At 47.8% G+C, this 10,671-nt stretch overlaps 1 protein-coding gene and 1 long non-coding RNA gene across 2 annotated transcripts in view; one reads left to right on the top strand and one right to left on the bottom strand.

The window, feature by feature from the left end:
- The window catches only part of LOC111817423, an 82,628-nt gene that overhangs the window by 46,358 nt on the left and 25,599 nt on the right, over positions 1-10,671 (top strand). The window lies entirely within an intron of this gene.
- The window catches only part of Rpe65 (RPE65, retinoid isomerohydrolase), a 16,697-nt gene continuing 6,036 nt past the window's right edge, over positions 11-10,671 (bottom strand). The window contains exons 6-14 of the mRNA XM_004633990.2: positions 9,613-9,760; positions 8,142-8,223; positions 7,772-7,904; positions 7,532-7,671; positions 6,724-6,853; positions 1,760-1,874; positions 1,578-1,672; positions 1,362-1,473; positions 11-210 (exon numbers count right to left, since the gene is read on the bottom strand). Coding sequence (XP_004634047.1) covers positions 59-210; positions 1,362-1,473; positions 1,578-1,672; positions 1,760-1,874; positions 6,724-6,853; positions 7,532-7,671; positions 7,772-7,904; positions 8,142-8,223; positions 9,613-9,760 — 1,107 coding nt within the window. The 3' untranslated portion in view covers positions 11-58. The remainder of the gene's footprint in view (positions 211-1,361; positions 1,474-1,577; positions 1,673-1,759; positions 1,875-6,723; positions 6,854-7,531; positions 7,672-7,771; positions 7,905-8,141; positions 8,224-9,612; positions 9,761-10,671) is intronic.

Consider the following 10,671-nt stretch of genomic DNA (forward strand, 5'->3'; position numbering starts at 1 on the left):
TTTACAGCTGGTTTTCATGTTTTCCTTTTCACCAGAAATGTATCCTGCATGAAAATACTCAGGCTCTTTTGAACAGTCCATGGAAGGTGACAGGGATGTTAACGTCCACTTCGGCCCTGGCCACCTCACTCAGGTCCTTGGCATTCAGAATCAGGAGCGAAGCTGGCTTTTGTCCTGGCCCAGGGCTCACCACCACACTCAGAACCACACCTGCATATCACAAGGAAATACAGCAGGTGTACATGTAAATGCTCTCTTGCCCACAGATTAAATGAGACTGAAATGACAGAGGGTGGTTACAAGGGCAAGTGAAGGAGACCGCATGACTTGGCTTCTTGTTCTGACTTCTCTACCCCCAGCCCTGTGACTACCTGAAAGGCCTTTCAGAGTCTTCCTCCTGGGGTACAGGCTTCAGGGAAGGGTGACCCTCTCTGTTTTCCTCACTCTACATTTTAGAACCCAGAACTGTAGTCTCCACCACTAGAGCACAGAAGGCGCTCATTAAAGACTTATCAAATGCCAGATCTGTATCATTGTACATCACAGGAATGGGACATTTGCTCCTCCTACTGCAAAAGCAAACTTGTGATGAGCGAGTGAAAATGAATATTAAAAGAGTTTGAAAGCCCTGAGGCTCAGGTACCTATAATTTCCAAGATCTACCTGAAAGTAGACTTCTTTCCAAAAACCAAAGAAAGGGGGACGAACCTTCTGCACTTTTGCTGGGTGAAGAGTATGCGTGAAATGGCGCCACCATCGCCCGTCTCACTTCTCTGTGGTTGCCCATCTTTTATTTCAGAGAGTGCAATCTGCCACCCTGCTCAGCTAGTTAAAGAAGAGCTAGGACGGATGCTCGGTCACTGAGCTGCTGTATTATAGACTAGGACCCTTTTCTAGGCTCAATTACTAAATGAATGGACCAGAACTAGAGCCACAGAGCTGTCTCCTGCTCTATCTTCTAGACCCCTGTTTCTTTTCTCAGAACTCTACCCTTTTTCAGAAATACATCCTGACCAGGGAAGGAACACGTAGCCTTGCTGCTGCCGGATCTCTCCCTCCTCCTCCCCCTCCCCTCCCCCTCCCCTCCCCCTCCCCTCCCCCTCCTCCTCCCGGAGCAGACTCCGAGGCCGGCTCCTGGCACCAGATGGTGCCTTAGAACTTTTCCCACTGGAAATTAAGGCGATCTCATCCCAGGATGAGACCAAAGTAAGCCTAAATTCTCTAGTGCCATCCATTTATAGAATTGTGGGTTTTTGTTTTTCTCCTTTAGAATTGGGGAATAATCCACCTGACACCTCCCTTCAGGAGCGCACAGGATTCCAGCAGGAAGACTGTGCCAACACGATCGGGGTGACTATTACCGTCGTCTTCTTCTAAGGCCTCTGGGTGGGAGACGAAGATGGGCTCTGACGGGTAGGTCTCCGGCTCCTGCCACACCCAGGTTTCTTTAGTTTTGACGTTCAGTTTACAGAGCTGGTTGTAAGAGGAGAAGCAATGGATCCGTCAGTCAGCACCAGACCTTCTTAACTCCCCTACGAAGCAAAGCCCAGTCGCAGCATATCTAGAGGGTGGATTACCCTGTCTGGAACAAAATTATTCAAGCCGAGTCCGTAGGCGAACGTGTAAGGCTTCCCGCCGTACTTCCGGTAATTGATTTGAGGAAACTCAAACGCTGCAAATTAGAGCATGCAGGAAAACTCAGTTAACCTCTGGGAGTCGCGGGGGAGCCCCAGGGCTTCCTCCGATCAGATCATCGTACCTTGGCGAGGCCCCGAGAAGAGGACCTCGGGCTCCAGCCAGATGGTCTCGTCGCTGCGCAGGACGGCGGTGGCGGTTGTGTTGGGGAGAGTGACGAGGTTCTTGCCCGTGTCTGCCTGCGGGAGAGGGCGATGGAAGTCTCAGTGAGCGACCGGCCGGCCTCCCGGCCTCCCAGGCCGGGTCTTCCCCCCTTCTGCCTTTGGTCCGTGTGCAGGAAGGGAGATTCCAGGAGACTGCGCGCGGTTCTGGGCACCCGGGTGCGTGGGAGTGTGCTGGTCGTGACTCATGCTCTGGGAAGTCGCCCAGGCCCGAGCTGTGCTCATCTGCAAGCCAAGACTGCCCTCAAAGGGAAGTGAGTGCTCTAGGGAAGGACCTTTGGAAAAGACAGATAATTAATAGGTAAAAGTACAGATAAATACTTTCTGCAGAGGAACGTTTCAACTGCCTGAGGGGTAAAGGAGGGTTTATAGCCTACGTGGTTAAGAGATATTTTGGTTCTGTTAGTTTTTGTTTTAAAAAGGTGATGTCGTTACAATGTCAAAAAGAAAAAAATATATATACAGAAAAACAATTGGATCAGATGCTTTTAAAGGCCTCTTTTCTCACACATGCGTAGGCATGCCTATGCACATAGACACACAACTTTCCAGATTATTCTATAAAAACAGTTGGATGTCATGATCTTTTTCAAAGAACATATAGTATCTATTAATAATTTTTATCAAATACTTGATTATAACTTATAAATGGACTCTAAATATCCTGAATGGACTGTATCCTAGCTATTTGGACTATTTCAGAGGGCACAGCTCCCGTCTGTCCTTGTGAAGCTTGCATTCCACTGAGGGAAGGTTAACAACAACACACCGAACAGGCCATAGCGGCACCCCTGAGATCCCAGCACTCTGGGAGGCGAAAGCGGGAGGACTGCACGTTCAAGCCTGGCTTGGGAAATGCAGAGATGTAGCAAGGCTCTGTCTCTAGCTAAAAATTAAGAAGGGCTGAAGGTGTAGCTTAGTGAGGAGAACTTGGATTCAACCCCTGGTACCACACACACACACACACACACACACACACACATGTGATACAGCGTGTGGTATACCATGAATGTGGGGAGAAAAGTCAAGTAGAGGATAGGGGATCAGCCAAGTGAAGGGTCGGTGGGTTGAAATTTTATCAGGTGGTTGGTGTCAAGCTGATTGTCAAATTGCATTTGAGGGAAGCCTTCAGAGGGGGAAGCTAATTAAGGCCCTCAAATAGAGGCCAAAGAGTGCAAGGCGTGAGAAAGGAGGACACTCAGTGTGCTGGAGAAGCATCAGAGAGACCTGTGTGTGGCCAGTGAGCACAGGGGAGCAGAGAGGGAGAGGCCAAGAGAGCCCCTGGGCCAGGCTCTGCAGGCACCTGGCTCAGAGCGAGGACCTGTGCTTCCAGAAGCCATGGGAGAGCTTGGACCAGAGGGGGCAGCACTCTCATCTTGAGAAGAACCACTCTGTTAACCAGAGTAAAGCGTAGCTGCTGTGCCGAATCTTCTCTTGGGCTAGGGAGGCTGTAAAAGCGGAGTCAGAAGAACCAGCTTGTCCTACAGTGATCGAGCGAATCCAAAGAAAACTGTTGGCCAGGCCGGAGGCGTTGGAGTCAGAAATCCATGAGAGGGAACATAAAGGGACTTCCTGATGGGCAGGATCAGGGGGAAGAGACCTTGCCCATAGAGCTGTAGGGTTTGGCCTGAATACTGAACAGCCGGTGTTGGACTGGGGTGTACCTTAGGGGTAGGCACTTCCTAGTGTTGTGAGGCCCTGGTTACAGGCCTAGCACCACAAATACCCCCTCAAATGTTGGTACTGTCACCATAAAGATAAGGATTACTATAGGTGGGATAAGGTTTTGGGTGGGGAAAGATGAGAAATTCAGGTCTTCTCTTATTACACTCAAGATGTGTACTGGCTTTCTGGTGGAGATGCAGGGTTGGCAGCAGGTTTCAATGACTTGAGCTGTGAGTTCAATCCTTGGTTCAAAAAAAAAGACTTGAGCTGAAGGAACAGTGAGGAATTAAATACAGGCCCCTATAAAACCTTAGTCTTGGAAAGGGGATGAGTAATTACATAAATGGATGACAGGAAGTAAGGACTGTATTCCGGTGCCCTCCACCCAGAGCGGGTAGCTGAATGGGGCCACAAAGGCAGGATTCTGCAAGATTCTGGTGTAAGCGAGCTGCTGAGAAAGGTAGGGAAGGGAGGTGCGGGAGAGGGGAAGCTGGGTGTGATGGACTCTGATAGGAAGATGGATCACTCAGTACCGGAGTGCAGATGCTGGTGGGTGGCAGCCGTGGCGGGCGGCAGAAATCTGTGGTTCTTGCTGGTTTGCTTCATTTGTTGCAGAGGAATAGGAAGCAGAGTCATGGTTGGCATCTGAGAGTGGAGGAGGGAGGTGGGAGGTGGTAAAAGCTTGAAGACAGGAAGATGGAGAATGTTTAACTCGTGAAGCGAGGCAGTGAGTACATGTGGGAAATGTGGCAGTGAGCTTTGTGGTCATACATTTAAAATTGGGAGGCTCAGTGTGGTGGTGTGTTCGTGGCGCTAACATTTGGAATTGGAGCTATAAACACAGGGTGGGTGGATGGTTGAGCTTAACTAGGGTTACGGTTTTGACAGAGGAATTTGCTAAAGTAAGAAAGAAGGGAAGAAATGAGGATCTATACAAAGCGTGACCCTACTTATTGCCATGTGGGTAGTTTTCCTTTGCAGTGTGGACATTGGATCCTAGGTACCGAATTAAGTTGATGTGTGTCCCAGCCCCTCCTGCCTCTACTTCACTGCTGGGAGCGCAATGAGGAAGCCGCTCAGCACTCCTCCACCTTTGAAGAGACACCAGCTCCGGTTCCCTCAGCCATGCACCTTCCTTTATCTCTCGATTGCCGTCTTGGTGTATTTAGGCTTCTGTTTCGTGCTCACTGCACTTGTGCTATCCTAGGGTGCCTCGCCCCTCCCCCTCCCCTGCTGTCCAGGGTGTGACCCTGGTGAACTTTCAGAAACATGGAGCTGAGTCTGTCACACATACAGCACACATGTGGAACACCCCAACAGCTCTTTGTCATTTACATCCACCTAAAGGCTCACAGCGCCCTTGCAAAATCTCTCCAACTGATTTTTCCGGTCTCTCTGCCTGAGCCCCATCTCTTCAAAGCTCCTAATGAACCCCTCTCAAAGACTACTTGCATTTCTGTATTAGATCTTGTTTTATAAACTTTGGCTCACCTTTGCAAAGTTTATGCCTTTGGGTAGAACCTGGCCTCACCCTCTCCCCTTTCCCATTCTTCGTGGCACTCACAAGCTTGCTTAAGAGCTGTAACTAGTTCTAAATTGGCTTCATTATCCACTACATTTGAGCGAAACCTTTGCTTCCACGTCATGTGCTCCAGGCAACTGCCTCTGCTGCTTTTGTACAGTTAGTTAGATCTAACGGATGGTGTCGTGTTGGTTTGCTACGGAGCTGAACACACCACTAGAGCACCAAATGCATTGGTAGCATAAGACCGTGATAGGGACCTCGGAGTTGCCAGACCTTCCCTCTGAAGTTTGATAACTCCAAGCAAAAAGACATACAAAGTTCACATATATGTATTTGTGAAAATTGGATTTTTTTTTTGTTTTTGCTGGCATTTCTGTCACACTGGGCACGCTTATTGTTATAAAAGAATAGTCACTGTACACAGGAAAGAAAAGGTACGGATAAAGAGACAACTGTGTTGGTGCAGGAAGAACAAAACCCCAAAACAAGCCACTTTGGAGTTCAGACCAAGAGCTCTGGGAGCAAGCCCATACCAAGAAGGGCTTTCCCAAGTTGTCTGATTACTTCAGGACCAGATTCACCAAAGAGAGACCCAGCGCGTCACTCTTTTCATGACAACTCCACTTCCCAGGGAAGATGTCACTTCTAGCTCAGATGAAGCCAGAAACTCCAGCGGCGCAGCCGGAGACCCTGAGCCCGGAACGTCTCGCAGGCCCTTGTCCATTCTTCAGCCTCATTCATCTTCCCCAAATTCGCTTCCCCTCTCCCAGCACCCATGGGACCAACCCATACCCCAAGGACTAGTTAGCTCTCATCCATTGGGTTTCCCTTCGAGTATCATGCTGTACAGGGCTCTCGTGTACGTGCACGTATCAATAAAGGTGTGTGCTTTTCCTCTTACTAGACTTCTGGGAATTTCAGTCACCTTCAGAGAGAAATTCTGACTTTCCTACAGCTGTCAAATGCTATTCATGCTTTCTGCCCTCTAGGATACTTTCAGATTGATAGAAAACTAAAATAGGCCAGAGATATAGCTCAGTGGTCTAAGCGCCTGCCTGGCAAGTGGAAGGACCTGGGCTTCATCCCTATACTGCAGGCTGAGCTGGCCCACCCTGGGCCTGCAGAGTCAGCCGTCAAAATTGGGCGTGGTGGTACACGCCGGCAATCCTAGTGCTGGCAAGGCCGAAACAGGAGGATCGCTATGAGTCTGAGCTGCATAGCAAGACTCTGTACCAAATATATAAATTAAAAAAAAAAAAAAAGAATAGCCTGACTTCCCAACAAGGCTACTTTTTGCCAATTTGTTTCTTTAGAAGTTCAAATTATTTATTAAATTTTTACATTATTGTCAAAAGGTCCCAGGCACCAGTGCAGCTGCATTACTGAGGGAGAGAGGGATTTTTGAAAGGATTTTGTAACCGAGAGAGTGGTGGATTAGAATTATGAAGCCTGGTTCTCATCCTGGCCCAGCTGCAGTTCGCTTTTGCTAAGTTACATCATTTTTCTGAACTTTAGCTTCCTCATTTGTAAAATGAGAGAAGTTTAATTCATTTATTTTTAATGTTCCCTCTGACTCCGAAGTTCTGTGACTTTTACATAAAAACATGAAGCAGGAGCACAGTTGCCCTGAGGGAACGAACGCTGGCCACGTCTGCAATCTGCTGAGCAAGCAGGTACCTTATCAATGCGCAGAGGAAGCACGTATCTCCTCACTTCAGGCTGGGGAGCTTTGCTGGCATTTTTCTTCACCTCTTCCCAGTTCTCGCGTAAGTTGGCTAAATACAAGTAATTATAAACAAATTCAAATCTGCAAAAAACAGGAGACCAAGCGGGAACACAATTACACAGAGTGTTAGGGAGGTGATTCATGGCTTTTTAAAATCACGTGTTCTTTATTCCACGAGGTAGCCTGCTAAAGCACAGGTGTACAAGCGTTACTGCCCATAGCTCAGCTTGGGCAAAAAATTAAACAGCCAGCCTCATGGATGTGTTTGAACAGCAGCAGCCTTAGTCAGACCAAAGCTGCTCTTCTGTCCCCACTATGTGTCTGTAGAAGCTATTTTTTCCCCCCGTATTTAGGACACGGTCTACAGGGTCTCACTACACAGATCGGACTCAGTGATTTTCCTGTTTTCAGCCTCCCAAGCGCTGGGATTATAGGTGTGCGTCTCAATTGCCCTCTCAGCGAGCCCTGGGGGCGGGGCCGGCTTGGCAGGCCAGGGATCGACTGCCTAGGCAGGCGCTTGAGTCCACTGAGCTATCTGGCCGGCCCTTTGAATCCTTCATTTTCAAGTCTGGTTCACAGACCCAGTTGGTTTTCAGTCCTTCGCCAGAGCCTGGATGCTCAGTTTGTCCTGATGACCCAGATCCCTGCTGCTTTTCCAGTTATCTCTCTTGACTCTTGTGTTTTTAGAAGCAGCTCACTTACGCATTGAGGGCAGCATCTCTAAAATGGCCCTCCCGCTTGCAGGAAGCCCATCCTTACCCTTTCCAGCAGCAGAGGTCTACAATCAGAAACTCGTGGTCTTCGTAGGTGTTGATGTGGTGGAAGAGATTGAAAGGAGAGGTCCTGTATTTATTGCAGAGGTACTTTCTCTGTTGTTTGTCAGCAACGTGAATCCAAACCTTGAAAAATAAAATGTGGTCATGCATTTACAAGGGGAAGCACTATATGTTGAGAGACATACCTGCAAGGACATAAGCTGGCCAGATCCATCCGGTTTACCCCCATGGCTTCATTGGACTCGAAGCAGTCCATGTAGTTGGTTCCCCACAGACTCCATGAAGACAGGAACTTGAATAGGTTGATTTTGACTGGCGTCTCCACAAACACGATGTAGTTAGGAGTCAGACCAAAGCTGTTCAGAAACACAAAGGGGCTTGTGAAGAGACGGGGCGATGATTCTTCAATGACAAAGAAATACGAATACATAAAGGCAGGCTTAGTTTCATGAATCAGCAGTGCCTACAGGAAATCATGTTTAAATTTGGATTTCAGTAAGCAAGTGTTGTGATCTGGGTTGGTATCAAAGGTAGGCAAAGCAGATCTTTGAACTCTGGTTTTGCAGATGATTCACAGCAGGCCTTCCACTTACCTATGGACATAAGATGGCTTGAATCGGTCACTGCAGGGGAATTGCACGACAATCTCTGACTTGCTGATTGGGTCTTCCTTGTCTGAAACAGATTGGCTTAAAAGGGCTTTGGAAGAGCCCCGCACTTTTTAAAACAATCTTTCCTTCTTTCGTTGCTTCCTTCTTTGGTACAGGGTCTCACTACTCAGCTCAGACTCCTAGTGATCCTCCTGTCTCAGCCTCCCCAGCACTGGGATTATAGCCATGTGCCACCATGCCCAGTTTCAGTGGCTGGCTTGGCATAGGGCTGGCATGGCATATGGCATTGGGGATCCAACCTGAGTCCTTGCATTTGCCATGAAGGCACTTAGACCACCAAGCTATCTCCCCAGCCTCACTTTTTAAGTGCAAGTGTAAAGAATTACATTTCCAGATATCTGTATTTTCAGTTTGCATTTTTGTTTTCTCAGCCATTGGCATATCTTAGTGAAATGTCATGCAAAACTGTAATCACCTTGGAAAATCCAAATAGTAGCAGATTTGGAAAAGCACACTTGAGCAAGTGTGTGATGGAATATTAGGGCAGCATCTTGCAACAGACGGAGAGGTGTTTTAAGTCAAGAATAAGGCAAGACTTTAGTGCAGTCAGGTGCCTTTTGCGAGCTGCTAAGATGCCCCGAAGCACGGGAGAGGGAGGTTTAGGTCCACTGCATTCTACAACAATCCTTAAGGACACTGAAGCACATTCACTGCTGAGTCAGTGGTCCTCAAAGCTTGATGTGCCTGAGAAGAGCAGATGAAGAACTTTCTAGAATACTGATCACAGCACCTGTTCCCAGGCTGTGCTGTTCAGTCCGCTTGAGGTGGGAACATCATTCCCCTTTAGCAGGTTTCCCAGCAGTGCAACTCCTCTAGGTGCTAGCCTCCAGGAGCACCAGCAGACGTTACCAAAGATCCATATGCAACCGAATGACCCCACCATTAAAATGGCTGTCAAAGGCATGCCTAGTAATGAATGTAAGACGAGTGTAGAATTCCTGAGCACTGTCCCTTCTGTTTTACTACTGTTTCTGGATTTGTTTATAGACATTGTTGTTTTGGAAATTATATTCAATGTGGCACAATTTTGTATGTACATACATGTACGCTGGTATGCAGGTTGGCTTGGCATGACAGCTCTGCTTGGTACGTGCATAAGCGCTCAGTCAGTATTTGTTGGATTTGCATGTGAGCTGTATGTGATCAAATCCACATCTACACTAAAGAATGAAACATCATAGCATTGAATTTGCCTGCTTCCTTTCTGCATTTTCAAGTGATCATCTGTGGGGCGCTGGCTTCTGGCAGATAAGAGCGAGACCACTTGTTACAGTGCGGGAATAATTTAGCTACCTACATAGTGCTGTTGTTTGGCAGCTTGCGTTTTCAGCAACTTTCCATTACTTGCATGCTTTATGTGTGTTTTCTGCAGAGGAGTGACGGGTGTGCTCACCTGCTTGTAGTGGAGGGATCTTGATGATATTGTAGGCAATGGAAAAGTTTTTCCCAAAGCAATTACCAATATTATACACAGTTCCATCATTTTCTACGTGGGGATGAGCGGTGGCTCCGTTGACTGAGACATAGTTACAAAGGTCAACCTGTGGAGGGACAGCAAACACCATCTCTGTTAAGAGAAGGAGGTTACACTTGTCCCAGGTCTGACCCCACCACTGCCCCTCGCACTGTCCTGCAGTGCATGTTGTCTTTCTCTCCACCTCTCTGGATCCTGCCCTGTTTCAGGTTTGCCTGCAGCCCACCTTCCATGCAGAGCTCTCCCCTGACCCCCCTGATATCTCTGAGTGTCTGAAATCTGGGTTCTCAGTGATGGAGCTGTCATTTGATGAGCACCATGTGCTGCTCAGCTTCTTCCCACATGCACGAGTTAAGCTCATATGATTACACATTTGAGTCACGGGATTTCTTTTTATTGTATTATTTTGAGTTGCATGAAATTGTTGGCATCAGTTATTTTAGGTGTACAAAAATGACAGCTTGGCATGGGACAACCTAGATGGCAAGTCCAGCGTTTGCGTACAGTACACATTGGGAGCCAAAACCCACCCAGCATTCCTTTTATTGCCCTCTAATGGGAGATCTGGAGATGCTGGAAGTGTTTTGGGTTTGAATGATGATTGAGGAGATGACTGGTATTTAGCAGAGAGGATGAGGGACCCTAGACTTCATTAATGTGTGCAACAGCCCCTGCAAGGACGAGCCAGCTCCTTTCCAAAGTGGCTCGTGAATGCACTGAGAAGTCCTGCAAGTCTCGCCCATGGAACTGTCCTTGGTTTCCATGATACAGCCCTCATCCCCTCCACCCCCTGTCATGATACCTGTGTTCCATCTAGAAGTGCTTTCACCAGATTCCCTGGAGTTGCTCTTTCCTTTAAATTTCAGCTCAACTGAAGCTTTGATCTTTCCCTGATCTGCCCAATCCTTATGTCTGACTATTGTGAGAGGTCATCACTTTCTTATGCTTTCTCAGAAGGGTTTCCTTCTGTTAAAAGAC

This window comes from Octodon degus, unplaced genomic scaffold (assembly GCF_000260255.1).
Source record: "Octodon degus isolate 3935 unplaced genomic scaffold, OctDeg1.0 scaffold00057, whole genome shotgun sequence".
In the NCBI taxonomy this organism is placed as follows: domain Eukaryota; kingdom Metazoa; phylum Chordata; class Mammalia; order Rodentia; family Octodontidae; genus Octodon; species Octodon degus.